The 20,000-nt window shown below is 43.9% G+C and overlaps 2 protein-coding genes across 7 annotated transcripts in view; both read left to right on the forward strand.

Annotated features, from left to right (window-relative positions):
• Nucleotides 1–7,496, forward strand: part of ptprsb (protein tyrosine phosphatase receptor type Sb) — a 79,394-nt gene extending 71,898 nt beyond the window's left edge. For all 4 annotated transcript variants that reach the window (XM_076981214.1, XM_076981215.1, XM_076981216.1 and 1 more), the window contains exons 24-30: nucleotides 498–783; nucleotides 1,184–1,362; nucleotides 1,700–1,826; nucleotides 2,089–2,214; nucleotides 2,619–2,773; nucleotides 3,602–3,737; nucleotides 4,309–7,496. In XM_076981214.1, the coding sequence (XP_076837329.1) occupies nucleotides 498–783; nucleotides 1,184–1,362; nucleotides 1,700–1,826; nucleotides 2,089–2,214; nucleotides 2,619–2,773; nucleotides 3,602–3,737; nucleotides 4,309–4,377 (1,078 nt within the window). In that variant the 3' untranslated portion in view covers nucleotides 4,378–7,496. The remainder of the gene's footprint in view (nucleotides 1–497; nucleotides 784–1,183; nucleotides 1,363–1,699; nucleotides 1,827–2,088; nucleotides 2,215–2,618; nucleotides 2,774–3,601; nucleotides 3,738–4,308) is intronic.
• Nucleotides 7,497–8,323: 827 nt separating this feature from the next.
• Nucleotides 8,324–20,000, forward strand: part of LOC143483151 (GRAM domain-containing protein 2B) — a 16,679-nt gene continuing 5,002 nt past the window's right edge. Inside the window, exons 1-9 of one of the 3 annotated variants that reach the window (XM_076981928.1) lie at nucleotides 8,324–8,504; nucleotides 15,493–15,642; nucleotides 16,315–16,369; nucleotides 16,524–16,593; nucleotides 17,152–17,255; nucleotides 17,558–17,656; nucleotides 17,890–17,961; nucleotides 18,420–18,488; nucleotides 19,534–19,639. In XM_076981928.1, the coding sequence (XP_076838043.1) occupies nucleotides 8,485–8,504; nucleotides 15,493–15,642; nucleotides 16,315–16,369; nucleotides 16,524–16,593; nucleotides 17,152–17,255; nucleotides 17,558–17,656; nucleotides 17,890–17,961; nucleotides 18,420–18,488; nucleotides 19,534–19,639 (745 nt within the window). In that variant the 5' untranslated portion in view covers nucleotides 8,324–8,484. Of the gene's footprint in view, nucleotides 8,505–12,148; nucleotides 12,292–12,631; nucleotides 14,635–15,492; nucleotides 15,643–16,314; nucleotides 16,370–16,523; nucleotides 16,594–17,151; nucleotides 17,256–17,557; nucleotides 17,657–17,889; nucleotides 17,962–18,419; nucleotides 18,489–19,533; nucleotides 19,640–20,000 lie in introns of those variants that run through there. The other 2 variants (XM_076981927.1, XM_076981929.1) reach the window with 2 other exon arrangements.

The following is a 20,000-nucleotide window of genomic DNA, read 5'->3' on the forward strand; positions in this document are numbered from 1 at the left end:
CTTATGTGGCAGGGTAGACTCTGATGTGGATTTAGATAGAGTACAATGTTATGAGACCTGACATCATTGACTATAGTAGTACAGTTGACGCAGCCTTGTGCTACATAGAAATGTAATATGTATGAAAGTTTATGAAGAAAATAAGAAAAAATATATCAACAAGATTTTCTTTGTCCCTGCCTCTCTATTTCTCTCACTCTCTTTCTGTGTCCATCTGTCTCCACAATCTCTCTCTCCCTATACCTCTCTCCCTCTCCCTCTCTCATTCTCTCTTTCCCTATCTCTATCCCTCTCTCTCTCCCTATACCTCTCTCCCTCTCCTTCTACCTCTCTCTCTGATTCTCTCTCTCCGTATCTCTCTCTGTACCTCTCTCTCTTTCTCTCTCCCTATCCCTCTCTCTCTCTCTCTCATCCTCTACCTTTCCCTCTCTCTCTCTCCCTCCCTCTCTTGCTCTCTCTCCCCCTCTCTCTTTTCCTCCCTCTCTCCTCTCTCTCAGTGCGGGCGTGGGCCGCACGGGCTGCTTCATCGTGATCGACGCCATGCTGGAGCGTATCCGTCACGAGCACTCCGTGGACGTGTACGGTCACGTGACGCTGATGCGCGCGCAGAGGAACTACATGGTGCAGACGGAGGACCAGTACGGCTTCATCCACGAGGCCTTGCTGGAGGCGGTCGCCTGCGGCAACACGGAGGTCGCCGCCCGGAGCCTCTTCTCCTACCTGCAGAAGCTGGCGCAGGTGGAGATGGGCGAACATGTGACGGGCATGGCGCTGGAGTTCAAGGTGACACACACTCTCAGACGTCAAACACACACACACGCATATCCACGTCATTCTGCTCGGAGGAGGACTTGGAGGTGTTTTGTCTTGTCAGACCAGCTATGACACCTGTGGCACGTTGGAACTCCGATAACGAGCTCCTAACCTAGACCCTGATCGATCACATGTTGAAAATGATCAAATACGCAAACGAAATCCTTAAAGATAAGATTGTGCCAAAGTCAGAGATTATTCTGACAAAAATAGTGAACAACAGCATCCCTTCATGTTTTTGTTACATGGGTGTTTTTAGGTGAAATATTTACCTGCAGTCTGAGTCTGTCTTGACTGGTCTGGACTTTTATTTTGGTGTGCTGCTTTGGCCCAGTGTGCTGATCACGTCTTCCTCTCATCGCTCCCTCAGCGTCTGGCCAACAGCAAGGCCCACACATCCAGGTTTGTGACGGCCAACCTGCCCTGCAACAAGTTCAAGAACAGGCTGGTCAACATTATGCCCTACGAGACCACCCGTGTCTGCCTGCAGCCAATCAGAGGCCTCGACGGCTCCGACTACATCAACGCCAGCTTCATCGATGGATACAGGTACTCCGCAGTCCCCGTTTCAGACCAGATTAAATGCTCCAAGAACCGTAGAACCAGGTTTGTTCACCGAGTCCTTGGGGACCCACCTGTTGGTCCACATTTTCACTCTATCCCAGCTTTCGCTGTGTCAGGTATTCAGTACTCCTAATGGCTCGGTTCAGGCGTACCGGGAGCTAGAGCGAAAATGTGGACCAGCTGCTGGGCTTCAGGGACTGGACTGAGAATCACATTCCTGGAATGCACTTGAAGTGACAGTGGACAGTGGACAGTTTTTTTTTTTTTTTTTTTTTTTTTTTTAACGATTTGGATCACGTGATCCGCTACACCCCATTTCCAGGCAGCAGAGGGCGTACATCGCCACGCAGGGGCCCCTCGCCGAGACCACGGAGGACTTCTGGAGGATGCTGTGGGAGCACAACTCCACCATCGTAGTGATGCTGACCAAGCTGCGGGAGATGGGGCGGGTGAGTGAGACCATGACGCTGGAACAGATGCCTTCACTCTCCACACACATCGCTTTACATGCACGAAGCCAAAGGCGGTAACCTAGTAATGTGCGTTTCCATGCTGCCGTTGTTTCCGGATTGAAATATCTCAATATAAATAGATTGAATCGCTTCCCAGAGACTGCAAGTTGTGTTTCTAGAGAAGTGGACATGTGGTTTTAGGTCTTCATAAATAGCAGGGCGGTCACAAATACATGTGTGGGTGTGAATGTGTATACAGGAGAAGTGTCACCAGTACTGGCCGGCTGAGCGCTCGGCCCGGTACCAGTACTTCGTGGTGGACCCCATGGCCGAGTACAACATGCCCCAGTACATCCTGAGAGAGTTCAAGGTCACAGACGCAAGGGTGAGTAATACTGTGTAATATGAGCAGGATCACAGCAGATATGCTTCTGGACAGCAGTTTAAGCTCCATCGGGGGTAAAGTTACAAAATGGCGGTGGCTGGCGTCGTGTGTCCTGGACGAGCTAATGTCCATCCTTGCAAACTGGTAGCTGTCCAGCCACGGAGGACGTACATCCGGAACCGGGGACGATTAAATGGGGTGAAAATCGGCTGAAAGTGGAAGAAAGCAAAAATAGACTGATGTTGCGTTTAATGTTGTTGTCATATTCTTTGTGTGTGCGTGTGTGTGTGTGCACGCGCGCGCGTGTGTGTGTGTGTGTGTGTGTGTGTGTGTGTGTGTGTGTGTGTGTGTGTGTGTGTGTGTGTGTGTGTGTGTGCGTGTGTGTGTGTGTTTTGTTTTTGAAGGATGGGCAGTCCAGAACTGTCAGGCAGTTCCAGTTTACCGACTGGCCTGAACAAGGAGTGCCAAAATCAGGGGAGGGTTTCATCGATTTCATTGGACAGGTGCACAAGACCAAGGAGCAGTTTGGGCAGGATGGACCAATCACCGTCCACTGCAGGTCTGTGGTAGTCCTGTGGAGGTATCAGGGTGAAAGCTTATTGGCTCACACATTGGTGTGTGTGTGTGTGTGTGCGTACTCGATGAACCCACTGACATTCCAAGGTGCCTGGCCCTTTCCGTTGGACAGGACGACCCTGCCACCTGGCCCCGCCCACTTGCTCTGGTGCAGACTTGCCTATGACTCAAAGAGGTCAAGGGATCAGTCTCAGGTGATGCTTGCTGCCTCTATGCCCTTGGCAACTGCCCGCGACCCCCTGATGTTTCAGGAGGGAGGCGGCGTGTGTGGCCGATTAAATATAAACATCCTCAGAGACCGCACAAAGGCGTGTGGCAGAGCTGAAACTCAAGCCTGAACTCTGGCTGTAGTGTGCGACGCTGCACCGCTAAACAGCGCGCGACCTTGGGCCAGCGTCCAGAGAATCCCGTACGTTTCTCTTGTGCGGTCATCGGCTCACTCGGCTGAAGCAAAGGCGGAGCCAAGAGCTTACATCAGTCGCGATTGGTCGCTGGTCCCGGTGTTGTAACACAATCGCCATTGGAGGTTTTTCTGTGTAGAAGAGGGGGTGGAGCCACCGCAGGAGTGGCCCGACCGCACGGGCTGCTGGGTCACATTAGGCTGAATAATTAATCAAATTGCAAGCGATTCATTGAGCAGCTGTCACACCTCTTCTTCCTTTCACCCCCCCTTCCTCCTCAGTCCTGTTCACTTATTCACTTGCTCTTTCTCTCTGCTTCCCCTCCATTTATTCTCTGACCTTCTCTCATGTTCTGTCCTTCTTTCTTACATGTTTCTCTCTCTCTCTCTCTCTCTCTCTCTCTCTCTCAGTGCGGGCGTGGGTAGGACGGGTGTGTTCATCACTCTCAGCATCGTGTTGGAGAGGATGCGTTACGAAGGTGCCGTGGACATCTTCCAGACTGTCAAAATGCTGCGCACACAACGACCAGCCATGGTGCAGACTGAGGTAAACCACGCCCCCCGCCTCCGCCGTGGCCAAGCCCATGCCCCGCCTCCCCTCTCCACTGTACCAGAATTCTGGGGACATGGTCATTTCTTTGATTACTTAATTTAAGACATTGTGTATGGACATTAGGGTAATATTTAGCAGGAATGTGGTTGTAATTCATGTAACATCAGGATAAGCACAGGTGACTAAAGGATATTTAAAGGATATAATTAATATTTAAAAGCTACAATTAAATCATGACATAAGTAATAATCTGTGTTGTCAGTAGTCTATATATAATTTAGAAGTACTGTATCACAATATTGTGATGTGTTAATATATTGTAACATCTGTGTTTAATAACAACGCTGTAATGCTCTCTGTTGGGATCCATATTCAGAAGGCAAATTAATACATACGTGCTGTAGTGGCATTTAATTACTGCTTCAGATAAACTGTAATTTAATGAAAATGACACAATAGAGTAATAACAGTGCAACCAAAGCCTTTGTTATATACGTGTGCATGGCTGTCACTCTGAAGCCGTCACGCTGACCCGTGTGTCGTCCTGTGTGTGGGACTTTCGCAGGAGGAGTACCAGTTCTGCTACCAGGCTGCCCTGGAGTACTTAGGTAGCTTTGATCACTATGCAACGTAAAGGAGGGAGGAGCCGCCCATCTCAACGCCATTTCTCACGTCCAACGATCAGCAACACTACCGATCTGAGCTTGTTCCAGAGGCAAGCACCTATTAGCTTTTTCTTCCCAGCGAAAAAAATTGAAAGACGTCGTTTCTGCCAAAGGGAAACGTTTTTTTGAAGAGCGGTGACATCATGAGACCTACGTTTGGAGGACAACAACAACAACAACAACAAAAAAAGACAAAATTACAAAGAACATGTTTTCTCTATAGAACTTCTCGGGAAAGTTCTGTATCACACAGCAAGCTTATTACCTCAGTGTTCAAATATTGATATCAATGTCGTGGTTGGCTTTTTAGAAATATTACAATGTGGGTAAAAATGAAATCTTCAAAAAAACCAGAATGGAAAAATTACTAAGTGTGGAAAAAAAAAACACAAAAACGAAACAAAATATGAACACATACAGACAAAAGAAAAACATTGAAATCAAAAGCCTGAAAAATTGCTGCACTCTGCAATGGGAGTTCTACCCAAACTGTATTTGCCAATGAAAAGGTCAAAGGTGAACTCCAGTCAGCCGCCAGAGGTTACAGCTTCTGCTGTGAGGCGGACGATGAGGAGCAAGGTGACCTTGTTCTTCCCTAATGTCCACGTTGCCGTCACCAACGTTTCGACGCCCGTACCGAAAGCAGAACTCCTACCTTCTGTGCCTAAAGGAGTAACAGCAACAGAGGGTCAAAGGTCATGGACTTTTCGTCCAGCTTTGGAGGAGAACAGCTGTGTCACTGACTCGTCGTACAGTACATTAGTAACGTGATATAATCAGTTTCGGTGTCTCTTTTACTCCTGGCCCACAGGAGGCGCTATTGTGACTGAACCATGCCTTTGAAGAGCTGTCCGATTCGTCAGCAGATTTTGTTGTTTTTTTCGACAGAGCGCCTGTGAATACTTTTATTATGGTGTGTCATTTTCTTTCTCTCGCTTTCTCTCCTCTCTCTCTCTCTCGCTCTCCTCTTTCTCCCTCTCTCTCTTTACCTTTTCTGTCTCTCTCCACAAATATGCTGCTTATTTCTTGTGCGCGAGGAGTTAAATGGGGCTCACGATGTTTCAAACCTAGTTGCTCATTTTCGATTGGCGCTCTTCCGCTGCACTCCCAGACAACCCCTGCAGGGGGCAGTGTGGCAGCTCCGCGCTGCCCCGGCTAACAGAAAGGAGCCAGAGACGATGTCAGGGTTCGAGTGGAGGAGCCTGTGTACACACCACAGGCCTAACCAGCCCTAAGCTTGATACGTACTGGGGCTGCAGTTATCTCAAAATCCATGTATACACTTTGACAGAGAACAAGAGGTTGGTCAAGTTCTAAGCTAAAGGATTTTTAATCCTAGGGCTCATATCCTGTCAAATCAGAGGTTCTCAATAAGACAGTGTTCCCCTTTGGAGATCTGACAAGTGAATTTCAAAGTGCTCTGACTTTGCTAATGCATGCTCCAAAGCCTCATGACGTTTTATTAAAAACCTCTTCATATAGTTCCCCTTCATAGAAGGCAAGTGTAGGGTTTAAGAGTGGATTTTCCCAAAGAGGAATTCACCAGGGTGACTGTAGAGGTTGATAGAAGTTAGTCTGTCCAGTTACTCTCCGATTTTAATTAAACTGAGCTAGATGAAAATGATAACTCTCATGTTTTTGTTTAGTGAAGGAGTCGTGAGTAGGCGTAGCACAAAGTAGTTCGTACGAAGGACGGTCCAAGCCGTCTCGGACAGGTAGGACTTAGCCCAGGCTGTCTCAGACAGGAGGGACTTAGCCCAAGCCGTCTCAGAGAGGAGGGATTTAGCCCAAGCCGTCTCAGAGAGAAGGGATTTATCCCACATAGTCTCGGACAGGAAGAAGGACTTAGCCCACGCAGTCTCAGACAGGAAGGACTTAGCCCAAGCCGTCTCGGACAGGAGGAAGTCTGAGGACTGTTTCCATGGGTCTTTTACTCTAATCTCAACCAGAGACTAAAAGTGAGCCTTATCGTTGTTGTCAAAATATTTAACCACCATGTTTTTTAATTTGTTTTGTTGATATTATGCTTGAATTTCTAAGAATATTTATATTATTTTTTGAGTACCTATTGGAATATAATCAACGAGATGTTGTGTAGTTGGCAAGCTAACGTGACTGTACATGGTTCCTGTGTAAGTTTTTTTTTTATATTTCCTGTGCACTGAATTTTCCCTTAGGATCTCCAGTAAGAACAAAACAGCACAAGGCCCTGAACAAAATCACCCCCTCTCCCCTAAACCCAAGGTCCTCTGTCAGGCCTTTAAAACCCTCCCCAGTGGTTCTACTGTGCATTATTTGTCCTTGCAATGCCCTCAAAATGACAGTTTCTCAGAAGTGGAGAGAAACTCCCGCGCTGTGAATGTGCACCTTCTGCTAATGGCGATCGCAATGTGATTGGTACGAGTTGACAAGCGTGGTAGTACTTAAGGCACCTGGAGTGAGCACGAGTTTTGGAACTAGCGCTCGTGTCTTTTTTCTTAACACTTTCACACTCAGTCGTGAGGCTTGAACTTACTTTAACTCATTAATTACCCTCATTTACCCACAATATGTATTTATATTAGGTTACCTGTTCGTTTTTTTTTTGTGTGTGTGTTTTGCCAGCTAGCTATGGAAACGGTTGTGGTGAGATAACTGCACAACAAACAGCATTGTTATGATCAAATGTCAGCTCTCGGAATCAAAACATTGAAAGGAGCACACAGAAACGTTATACACGTGCACTTTGATCTGGAATGTAAAAGTGAATGAGTCCGGGAGGGGAAAGTCTTTTTCTATGCGAATCATCCCAGGAGGTAAAGCACATTACACCATTTGAACGATTTTGGAAGACTCGGAAGGGAAAGGCGCACATGCTGATACATTGTTGGGAGGAAACGGATAACGAAATAATTTCAATGCTGCGATGAGTCAGATCGAAACAGAAGAGCACAACAAACCCCAAGATCAAGATTACAATGCATTATGAGCTATTCAGGCCAGTGCTGCCGAGTGTTCACACCTTCGACCTCTTCAATCTCAGTTTGAAACCATGTATGTAGATATGTTGACTTTGTATTAAAAAAACAGAATGACTGGATATACAGTACTGATACGAGTCTGTTATCTTTCTTTCGCTCTTCAACTTAAGTCAAAATTAATTTTTACATTAATGCAAATAGCAGTGATGTAACTCTTCTTTTTGGCTTTGTGAAAAACGAATCCGGTTTTAGTTGCACATTCTCACAAACGTAATGCCCGAGTCCTCCACTAGGTGGCACAGGCTCGTAATGACGCTACTCGATCTCCCGGGGGGCGGTATTGTCCTTGCTCCATAATACCTGAGTCAACGCATCAGTTATGTCCTACCTCATGAAAAGCTGAGTCAGGGTTGTTAGAGCAGAGAAGCCATAAAAACATGTAAGCTATTTCGACTGATTCCCAGGGAAGAAACTGGAGAACAAATGACTTACAGAACGGCTGAACTGGCTATTTCATATAAACAAAGACACAAACATCCACGTAAACTGTTGTATTATCTTATTTTTGTTCTAACACAAATCCAACCTTCTCATTCTAATCATTAACATGTTAATATTTGGTATTACTTTTCAAAAAGCTGAGGTGGATACTAAGGTTATAAATATTTTTTTAAACCCAGTAAAACATCTAGTCGTCATGTTTTTCCAGTCTTTTTACACGTGAAGAGAATTAAAGAGAAGACCCAACACACACAGACACACACACACGGACGTTCTGCTGGTTGATACCCGCTCCAGGGAATATGCTACCTGTTTACTCTCAAGGGCCTTTTAACTGAAAGGTCTCTTTCTATTTGCACTCATGACTCTTTGTATCTTATTACTGTACGCAAGCGAGCGTCCAAGGAAACAGAAGGTAACCTAACACTTCACGTCCAAAGGAGTGCTAGGTCACCCTGTGCACACGCTTGGCCACAGTGAACCGCTATTATCATCGCCAAAAACACATTTTCTGACGCTCTCGAGAGTCTGGGTGCTTTCTTTGCTGACCGTGCGTTGTGCACTGAAGTAATTCTGGGTCTGAATCTCTCGGCCGACGGGCTGGAGGTCGCGGAGATGAAGAGGGAGTCCAGTAGGTGAGCATCAGTTAGTCTGAGCGCCCAGGTGTGTGTTCCTACTTGAACGCTAAAGACAGAACTCGGGCTTTCACCAAGAAGCCAGTCGTACATGATACTTTGTAAAGAAATGAACATACACGAATGCGACTGATTAAACATATGGACATATAATTCGAAGACACAGTAAATTGTGGCTTTAACGTGACCCATAACCTTTAAGTCAAGTAAGTTTTAGCCACGCTTGCGTCCTCTCCAGTTTAGAGATAAGAATTTCTATCGCATGCTGGACTGGGACGGGATTTGTTTTTCTCGTTTTCTGGGTCTATGGTTATCGCTTCAGTCATTTCTCGTGCTGGGATGATTATCTTGACTGATAGCTGTTTTGCTTGTGCCTGATGATCTGGTGAATTTGCTGTTTAGGGTATGCTTTCGTTTCTACGTGGCCCATAATTGTAAAATATAGAATAAAAATACAAAAACCTGTTTATATGGCCAGATGTATAGTGAACACTCTAGATTACAGTTCTTGTGATGTTAATTGTTGATATATATTTGTGTGTGTGTGTGTGTGTGTGTGTGTGTGTGTGTGGACTGTCACGCACTGTCTATTGACAGCATGCTTTTTTCAGTAGGTGAAAGTACACCTGAGTTCATTTTGTTTCTTTAAACTCCCTGATAGGCACACACACATTCAGATCTTAGCTGATATGATCGCTGATAACTGCTTCTGTTCCAGGAGTGTCAGTATGTCAAAGGGCCCATCCTTCTGCTTATGCAAGATCACAGAAACTTCTGGATATTGTGCTATTCCGGTCACCATCTACAACGTCCTCCTATCTAAATATCCCCACGGTTTCCCCATCAGTTCTCTCTCTTCCACTATCGTGCTGAGGATCACCTTAAAATAGCTGTTTACTCTTTGGTCTGTATTTTATTTTGTAGCCAGGTGGGAAAGACCCGTGGATACTGTAGTGCATGAGATTTAGACTGCAGACTTCAGACTCACTTTAAAAACAGTAAAGTGGTTCCGGGCTCCGTTCGTGCGTGTCTCGGGGGCCCTTTTGTTGTTCGGCTCGTGCTCACAGGTGGCACGTGTGCGCAGGTGTGCGAGTGTGTAGTTAAATTGTTGACAGCGCCAGGGGAGACGGAGGCAACGATGGTGCCAGATTTCATTTGCAGGGCCATTTCGTTCCGCTGCACAGCAGACGTAACGTGTGCAACAGACATGGTGGTTACTGCTCTTCTATACCACGGTGTTGCACACTCCAGCGGTTTTACTCTGTTTTGACATCCCGTCAGCCCTTGTGTCAGGTGTTGAGCGGGCTGTGAACTATGAGTTGCCCATCCCTGCACACTCTGTGCAATAGTCTTCTGACACTCTTCTGATTTCTTTTAATCCAGCTTAGTAGATTATTTTTATTTATACTTGAGACATACGGTTAAATATCCACGTCTCTTCAGGCGTGTACTTTTCATTACTGCTACAAAACAGTGCCTGGGATGTCGTGCACTGATCCCGGAGTAGAGAGATCTCCTCTGTCTGTTGAGCACAGGAGATAATCAATACCAATCCATTCCATCTTGATCTGTATTGGTGACCAAGCTCCCTGCTGGCTGGCTGATGTCTAAGTTTGTACTGTGCTGTGTTGTAAACATGCATCCCTGTATTCAGGAGCCTATGCTAAACCCACCGTCAGTACCTCTAATTTCTGAAACAAGCCCATGTAGTCCCAAGGGCAGGTTTCCCACTATAGAGCCTGGGTGATTCACTGAGTTTGGTAGACTGCAGCATCTGATGCCACTTTCGGCGATCCTAAATAAACCGGCTTTCTGAATCCAGCATGTTCTCCTCATCCTCAGCTGACGCAAAAGAAACAAATCCACCAGTTTCGTGCAGAGTTTGGTGCTGACGTCCGGTCTAACATTCCTAGTCGAATCTGCGAACAGTGATGGTAATTAACAGATGAGCTGAATCAGCCAAAACACCCCCCGAGAATACCCCCGACCTGCAGGAGACAAGGGAATCAACCGCAGACTTCAACCGTAGACTTCAACCGCAGACTTCAACCGTAGACTTCAACCGCAGACTTCAACCGCAGACTTCAACCGCAGACTTCAACCGTAGACTTCAACCGCAGACTTCAACCGCAGACTTCAACCGTAGACTTCAACCGCAGGCTTCAACCGTAGACTTCAACCGTAGACTTCAACCGTAGACTTCAACCGCAGACTTCAACCGCAGACTTCAACCATAGACTTCAACCGCAGACATCCAATCGTAGACTTCAACCGCAGACTTCAACCGCAGACTTCAACCGCAGATTCAACCGTAGACTTCAACCGCAGACTTCAACCGCAGACTTCAACCGCAGACTTCAACCGTAGACTTCAACCGCAGACTTCAACCGTAGACTTCAACCGTAGACTTCAACCGCAGACTTCAACTGCAGATTCAACCGTAGACTTCAACCGCAGACTTCAACCGCAGACTTCAACCGCAGACTTCAACCGTAGACCTCACCCGCAGACTTCAGCTATTGTGTGTCATCAGCAACACTGTCCATATGGTTACTGTCAGTCAATTTTTATAAGCTCACAATCTTCAAATGTATGTAAAAAGTATTAAGAAACTTGGTTATGAGCATTAAATGTAACCATGTAGACAAGTCTTGCTGGCACTTGCTGGTGGTGGTGGTGGGGGGATTGGGGGGGGGGGGGGGGGGGGTGAAACTTTACTCCACAGCATGAACAATAGTCTACCCGCTCATACTATGGCAACCATGAATAGTGAAATATAATACAGTAGCTAAGATTGTGTATGATATTAGCGCACTGCTGTGTCATGGTGATGTTCTAAACAGGACCAATCACTTTGTTTATTACTGTATTGGCTAAGAATGTGGCAGTCAGGTGTTAATCTATACTTGAGCCTTTGCTCTAGTAAATATATATGGATACAGAGATACAGAGATATTATCTCTTCATAAATCCTGCCAACAGGTCTCATCTAGTGGTCAGTTTTTGTAACCTGCAGTTGTATAACACTAGTTGTGTGTGTGTGTGTGTGTGTGTGTGTGTGTGTGTGTGTGTGTGTGTGTGTGTGTGTGTGTGTGTGTGTGTGTGTGTGTGTGTGTGTGTGTATTCCTGGATTGAAAGGATGAACGTACATCTTCGTGAACAAATACCCCACTAACTAAAACTGTTGTCATCAGTTGTAGATATAACTGTATCTGCTTCACACACACACATTTTTCCGTTCCCGGTATGGCGTTCCCGGTATGGCGTTCCCGTGAGGGCTCCTGCTGTCTGATGTTGACCTGACATTCACAGCCATCCATTCTCTGATATGGATCTGGGCAGCAGAGCACATTCTGAACACTTTGAAATGCATTAGGCCACACACTACACGTGATCACGCATGACATTTAACCTGCACGCGCTTTGTGTGAAAGACGTTCAGTTCTCACATACCTTTAAAGAAAACATTTCAAATGAGGGCTTTGCTAGCGGGACGCTTGGCTAGGGAACCGGAATGTCCTGCCCCCATCGTTGCACTTTTAGAAAGAAAGGGTGTGGCTAATAGAATTTTCATGCATCATTAACCTGTGGAGGGGGGAGGAGTCTGTCTGTCACTGTCCCATGTGCTTCCGATGAAAGCAAAACAGCGGTTATGAGGCGGTCAGTGTAGGGACAAGAGAGACCTGAGACACACGAAGTGCTGAGTTGTGCAGATCTGAGTTGCTAGCACCATGGATGGAGATGGAAACCATAATTTCAACAGGCGATTTTCACTGGATAGCCTGGGGTGAGAGGCACCGCACTTTATCACATCCAATTACTTATTAATTCATCTCTTCAACCTGTATATCATTGTATAGCCGGCCATTCAGATCTTTATGGATTAGATGGAGCTATATGCCAAATATCTGTACATGACTTCAATTTAAAGAAGGTCTGTCATATTTTCAAGAATGGCTAAATGTTTTTTGATAGGCCTATAACATCGTTGAGCAGGTGGAATATCACCTGGTGGTGTGACGGTCACCCACGAGCGAATGAAAGTATAATCATTCAAATCTGGTGCAGTATCTGTACAAACCTGTACAGTTTACTCACTGGACAAAGAGAACTTGATAGTTGTCATTCTTGAAATGTTTCAGTTATGCTTTAACGCTTTAACTGTGGGTGTTATGGGCTGTTTGGGTCATTGCAAAACAACGACGACAACAATAACAATAATAACCATTTGAATCATTTGGATGATGTCCAGTGCATTTTGTATGTGGGCATGTCATTACATCACTGAAGATCATTATATGCAGAGAAAATGTACATGTGTGTAAAACCTAAGAGGAAAATGCAGGTTCACAGATGTCCCTGAACTCGGATTGAAAGAGATTTCATAACTATGTTCAAGGGATATGCTTGTCTAAAACAAATGAGACAAAAATTGAGGCTTTGGCCAAAATTCTAAATTCTTTGTGCGGCACAAACTTAACACAGGCTTAACACAGCAGGCACTGGGCTATCTCATTAAACCTGAAGGACAGGTGCATGGTGCCAAATACAGAAATATTGCAAGACATTCTGTTCCAGTCTGCTAAAAAAAATGCAATTTGATAATAAGCTCAAGAGAAAAGCAACGCAGGAGGTAAAAAGTGAATAGATGAACATGTTACTCAAACACATTAGTCAAAATCCAGATCTAAAATCCAGAAACACTTAAAAATGTTCTGCAGCAAAATACGGTTCTACCAAGAGTTCACCAGAAAGGTGTTGAATACATATGTGTGCAGCATTTTTGTTTTAAGTGCATATTTGTTTGCAATAAATATCGCCTGGAATTTGTCATTTGTAATCCAGAATAATCTAATGACAATCTAATTTAAGGTAGTTGAATCCTTTTTCAAGGATTTCACCTTAGATTTTTTTGTGCTGCTATAAAACATGAATTAATCAGTGGGGTGTGAAGTTCGCATGATTATTTTAAAAATACATATATCTAAGAACAGATCCAGGATCAGTTTTTCACACATAGCGCTGCAGATCTTGTTGTTGGAATAGGAGCTGAGAGATTGCTCTAGTGTGCGAGCTGTATCGCCCTGGCGTAGTCGCTCTGCGCGTGTGATGGCCTGCCCATTCCTAACAACACCTCTAGAGAAATCTAGGACATTCAAATAAGAAAGAAAATAAACTCCTTTGCTTGCCTGTTAGTTCCTGGCTTCCCGGCCTCTCCTGCAGTCGGACAGACTGCCTGAATATCACGGTGAGAGCTCATTAAAGGTCATCCACACTTGCTGTAGATGGGCAGTGGCAGGAGGGCTTTTTACGAGCTTGGTTCTTGAGGGCTCCTGTTATGTATGTCCAGCTAAAGGCTAAAGGCCCCTTTCTCTTCTGTCTGTGCATTGTGAAGTTAATACACTCATGATGAATTGCCTTATCTGCATAACCGTGTGATATGTGTGCGGCCACGTTCAAAAATAACCTCCGGAATAATCCGCCAACTAGCCGTTCAGTGATGTAGTGATGCCTGAGGTGGTGGATTCAAATTGGCAAACTATCCGCCATGGAGGGACAAGGTGATCACTAGCATATAGCTAACTCATTAGATGATACGGAAATAGAAATATCAGAATCAGCTTCATTCTGTCTTTAGTTATTGTGTGTGTGTGTGTGTGTGTGTGTGTGTGTGTGCGTGTGTGTGTGTGTGTGTGTGTGTGTGTGTGTGTGTGTGTGTGTGTGTGTGTGTGTGTGTGTGTGTGTGTGTGTGTGTGTGTGTGAAATTGAAAGTGATGTGTACTCTAAATAGCTACTGAACATGGTGAGCTCATCTTGACAGCATCACCTGTCCCTGGTCGTCTATGGGAAAATAAGAGTGAGAACAGGTTCCTCGGCTTGAAGGAAACTTCGTAGCGTGATGTTCTCTCAAGTGGAACCATGCAGCCATGCAGTTCAGTGCAAACTGCATATGAGCATTTAAAAAGCATCGCAAACGTGCTCCATTTAGTGGGGCAATGACACTGTTGAGCACTCATACCGGTTTGGGAAACTTGCTCTGGGTAAACCATTTGTGAGGTGTTCCTCATCGACGTACACACACTTTAGCTTTGAGCAAGGCATAGTAGCTGGTCTGTGAATCTTCTACGTGGTAAGCTCTCTTAAACGTCTACATGGCAGTGAAAATGTAATCTTAATCACACAGTCTTAGGCAGTATTGTGTAATATTTGTTTCGGAAAACAGCGTTTGAAAATTAATGCGACAGATTTACTTTGAAATGTCTCCTTTCAGCCCGAAGGTCAGTTCTGTGAATGCTGATTACCTTTGTCGATAGAACTGACCGGACCTCCTCCACAGAACCTGATGTGTGTTCTGTGTTCAGTTTGTAATACATTGTCTCTGTAGTTCAGTAATGCGCTTAAGAATCGAGCCATAAAAACAATTGAGCCTTAATACTTTGTTTCCTCTAAAAGAACAAAACACTTACTTCATGTATATAATGTAAATTATACACTTTTCGGCGACGACACTATACCAACTCTCATGGTTTCGTTTCAACAGGAAACTTTTTCAGACAAACTGCTGACATTCCAAGCTGTTATCATCCATGCTGTTCTTATCAGCATTCTCTCTTAAAACAAGACTCAAATTACAAGCAGTTATGCAGTCATACAGCTTGTATTTTAACAATACAAGTATTATTAATCAATAATATTGATATTATGTTGATATATTGTTAATATGATGTTAATATTGATATGTTGTGTGTTGCATGCCTTTTATTTATTTTCCTTTTAATTTTATCATCATTCTTAATTCTAAATGCTAAACTCTTTGCATTTCTATTTTATTCCTTTAATATCATGTTTTTAATTTTGATTTATTTTTAGCAATAACATTCCCAAGTTGATAGACCTAGGGCTGTAATAAGCTTCTCTCTTTTCCTGCGTAAAGCACTTAGCGTATGTGTATGAGAGGTGCTGTATAAATGAACTTGCCTTGCCTCAGTTACACTCCGGACCGAGGCACACACCTGGGGAGGATCAAGGGCAGTAAGATGAGGAGGAGCTCTGAGGGTATGAAGGGCCGCGATCTGGACGACGCCCACTTACACCTGCTGGAGCTTAACCGGAGCTTCTCGAGAATCAACACCACGCGGTACGCGCACACCCTGGGATGCTTCTTCCCGTGTATAAAAGGACACGGTTTAAGCAGAAATGGCAACTCTGCTAATGGTGATTCAAACGCACTCCTAGGTTGGGCCCTAGGCAGGAATTTGCTTAAACGCTATTGCAAGTTCCTGTTCGTCGCGTTTTAATTTGCCGCCCGAACTCGGATTTGGAGTACCGTTTATTAATTGGATTCAGATTTTAGACACCTAACCCTCAGTCGATATCATTGGGCTCCACTTAAATTTACATTACACAGAGGAATTACACTGCCAGCTCTACTACCATTACCTGCAGTAATATATAAGTGTCATAGGAATACAGACACTACACTCAGAGCTCAAAATACGTCTATATACACACACACTCCTTCTCTTTCTACAAAATCAATAGACCTCAATAATAGAATTTATATGAACCATCCAAAATTATTCCACAGATGCCATAGACCCTTGTGTCATGGTTTTCTCTTACATTTAACATGTGCGGTTCCAGTTTCGGAAACCTACAGCACATCCTGTGTGTTGGTTTTTTTGTATGTCTAATGCACAAGTATATTTATATACACTGAGTTGTCTAATCTGGACACAAGATGAGCAAATTGTAAATGTAAAAATGTAAATGTAAATGTATATCTTCTATATCATAATGTGTCCAACAGGTCCATGATAGAGGAAGAGGGAACGGATCATACGGATGGATTTAACAAATCCAATGTGAGTTTACTTTTCTCTAACCATAACCCTATCCCTAAACTTAACCCTTACCCTAACCCTTACTTTTTAATTCATTTTTGTATGGAAAACCCTCCTGGTCAAAATCATATTTACCATATTTACCTGTTTAAGATTTGACTTTCTGTTTCAACAGAGTCTCAAGAACAACAACATATTCCAAAAACATTTCCCAGAGATTTCCGATTTGGAGAATTTGACTAATAGTAAGTCTCTCCCTCTAGTCTCTCGTTGCCTACCTTCCTGACGGAGGCATTCTGAGAACACCCTCGAGTTGTCTTATCTGGTTTGTCCAGAAGCTAATCCTGGGGTCCCTGTATGTACTATGACCAGTAAACCACTGTGCTTCAGGGAGATGTCCTCCATAATACATCTGAGCAGCATCTCCCAAAAGCATTTCAATAATAACATCGGTTAAAATGAGAGAAAGAGTGAGTGTTGAGTATAATCCTCGCTTTACCATTTTAAGATGGTATTTGTGTTAGATGCTTTTAGGAAACCCATCCCTGATTCATCTTGAACATTTGCAGTGCACCTACATGAAAAAATTTAAGTCTAAGAGGATTCGAATTTGAACTTTACAAACATCAAGTCAAATTTCCACATATTTGTATTCTTACTGAATAAACAGTACGATAACTGGTCAGCGGAGGTTTGTCAGAGTGGGTAGAGGGCCAAGCTGGGAGGGGCAGGGATCCTTCCGGAAGCCGTGTCGTACGTTACCGTGGTGCTGACAGCTCACGCTGCTGCTTTCCATTTCCCAGCATTCACCTGTGCTCTCCAGAAGGAAGTGGTCTACCATGGCAAGATGTACGTGTCCCAAAACCACATATGTTTCTACTCCTCTGTTCTGCTGAAGGATACCAAGGTAAGGAGAAGAAACGCTTGTGTAGCTAACAACGCAGGGCTGTAAGACGTCAGTATTTCACATTCACATCATTTTTCACGCTGTGGTATCGGTGCCTTTGTTGTGTTTCAGGAACCGCCTGAGCATGTGTTACACTATTACATCCCTGTCTTAGAGACCTGATGAAGCGAATCAGCTAGTGTTGAAAAATTAAATGCCATGGTTAATTTGGAGCCTCTTGATTGGACGAAATGCATAGCCAATGAAATGCATTGAATGTAGGCTAAAGTAACAAACGCATTTGCTGTCCTGTCTCTCACTAGGTTGTGATTCACGTATCCACAGTTCAGGCCATAAAGAAGAAGAATACAGCACGAGTTGTGCCCAACGCACTCTCTATTACCACACACAACGGGAACAAGGTACTAACACACATTCACTTCACCTGGTGGCTGCATTATGTCAGGGGTGATTTGCGTAAGCCTGCAGACAGCTGCAGTCCAGACTCGGACGCTTCCTTGAGAACAACGACAGAGGCTGATAAACCACATTATATGGAGGTGAAAAGAGTCAAAGTCTTTTCAGGAGCATTGGTCATAAAAAAAATAGTGAACCTCAAAAAAGGTTCCTTACAAGTTGAGTGTGTGTGTTTCAGTTCTTATTTGTGTCGCTGCGGAATCGAGACACGTGCTTCAGTCTCCTTCATTCACTTTGTCCACATCTGCAGGTTGGTGATGAATTAACACCTTTCATAGGTTTCGACTTAACAGTGAAGCAATCTAATTCTAGCAAATCTAGTTAATCCTGTACTGTGTATAAAAGCACACTGTTCTGAGGATTCTTTAGCAAAGGATTTAGCCAATGAAAATTGTTTACACTTCCCATGTTAGTATTAGAAAAATGACTAAAATTGCCTAGCATGTAAGCCAATCTTATGGTGTAAATTGTGAAGAAAAATGAAGAAAATGTAATTATGCATATTCTTATTCTTCTTCAACCCCATCTCATTATTTGAAAATGATACATACAATATAGGAGCTGGCAGAAACACAGAAATAAAGCAGACACCTTTTTAAATCAAGCCTGAAAACATGTGGTTCGGAGCTATGTTTGGAAACGCGAAAGTTTTGAGCTGAAGTTTGAAACACACTCAGACTTTCACTGGCTTCCCTGATCTCTCTGCAGGATCCGCGTGGCAACGGCAGTCCCCAGGCATCTTCTGCAGAAAACGGCCATGAACTGGAAGTCGACACGGTAAGAATCCGACAGAGTGTAAAAGGAGGACTTCTCGATCTTTCTACTTTCTTATAAAAAGAGAGTTTCTGACTGAGACCTTATTTAGGTTATGTTCAAACATCTGTGTAAGGCATAGCCCTATACGTGTTGAGTTCGTCTGGCAAGCCATGAGGTGCTTAGAGCACCGATATTCAGCTCATGTCTGCTAAACGTGTACAATAATATTTCACTGACAGCCATCTGATCTGTGGTCATCTGATCTTGCTAGAAGGTCAGTGGTTGCCTGCAAAGTTTTTGCAATCTAAAGTTTAATGAATGCGTTTAAAATTCTTTGTTGTTCCACCATTGGACTAAATGGGAGGAGCAATGCCAGGTGAAAAGTATTACTACTACTACTATTACTACTATTACTACTATTACCACTATTACTACTACTACTATTACTACTACTACCACTATTACTATTACTACTATTACTAAACCTACTACATTTACTGCTATCTTTACTACTATTACAACTACTATTACTACTATTACTACTACTATTACTTTTTTACAACTATTATTAACTACTACTATTAATACTACTACTATTAATACTACTACTATTGCTACTACTATTATTGTTAGTACTATTAGTATTACTACTACTATTATTACTACTATTACTACTACTACTACTACTACTTATAATAATAATAATAATAATTATTATTATTATTATTATTTTTATTATCATTATCATTAGCATCACCTTCTTTCACTTTCATGCCTACAACTAGTTCATTATTGTTTTGTAGCAGCATTTAGCAGGCAAAATCTAAATGAAGCCGCTCTTTGTGAATCAGGAGTATGTTATGGTAGTGATTATCTACCAGGGAGTTTAAGCAGTGTGATCAGATAGGATGAGTTTCACGAAACACTCACTAATTAACAAACATTCTTAAGATCTAAGATCAAGTTTGGGAAACCCAGCCCAGATGTGAACAGGACGCAGGAACACTGCGTTCTCCAGAACTGCTCAGGAGAACGTGAAAGGGTTACCAGTGTTCTCCGCTCACAGATTTCGAGTCACTCCAGTCAGGAGGACAGCACAGACCAAGGAGTTCCTCTTCTAGAGCAGGACGAGAGTCTAACCAGCACCACCCCATCCGCACTCGTCCCCCAAGGTCAGTCCTGTCCACTCACTACACACATTCTCTACACACACCCAATTATGCACACTTTAGACACTTTAAAGTGTTGATGGCTGAGTTATAACAGTACAAAGGGGGGAGGGGGGTGTTGACTGCGATTAGCCAGCTGTCCACCATCTTGAGGCAGTCTTGCTATGATCTCCTTATGCCAGAAAAAAGGGGTACTTAGGAAACCAGGTAAGCAGTTGCACATTTCTACCCCTGCCTCCATTAGAAGAACATCTGGGTTTATCATAATAAGACCCACCAGAATGTCAATGAAATCAGAATCCCTCAGGTTCACCCCTGGTTCAACTCTAAAGCTGCTTAGGAACCTGCCACGACCTGAAGGTAC

This window comes from Brachyhypopomus gauderio, chromosome 19 (assembly GCF_052324685.1).
Source record: "Brachyhypopomus gauderio isolate BG-103 chromosome 19, BGAUD_0.2, whole genome shotgun sequence".
Lineage (NCBI taxonomy): Eukaryota > Metazoa > Chordata > Actinopteri > Gymnotiformes > Hypopomidae > Brachyhypopomus > Brachyhypopomus gauderio.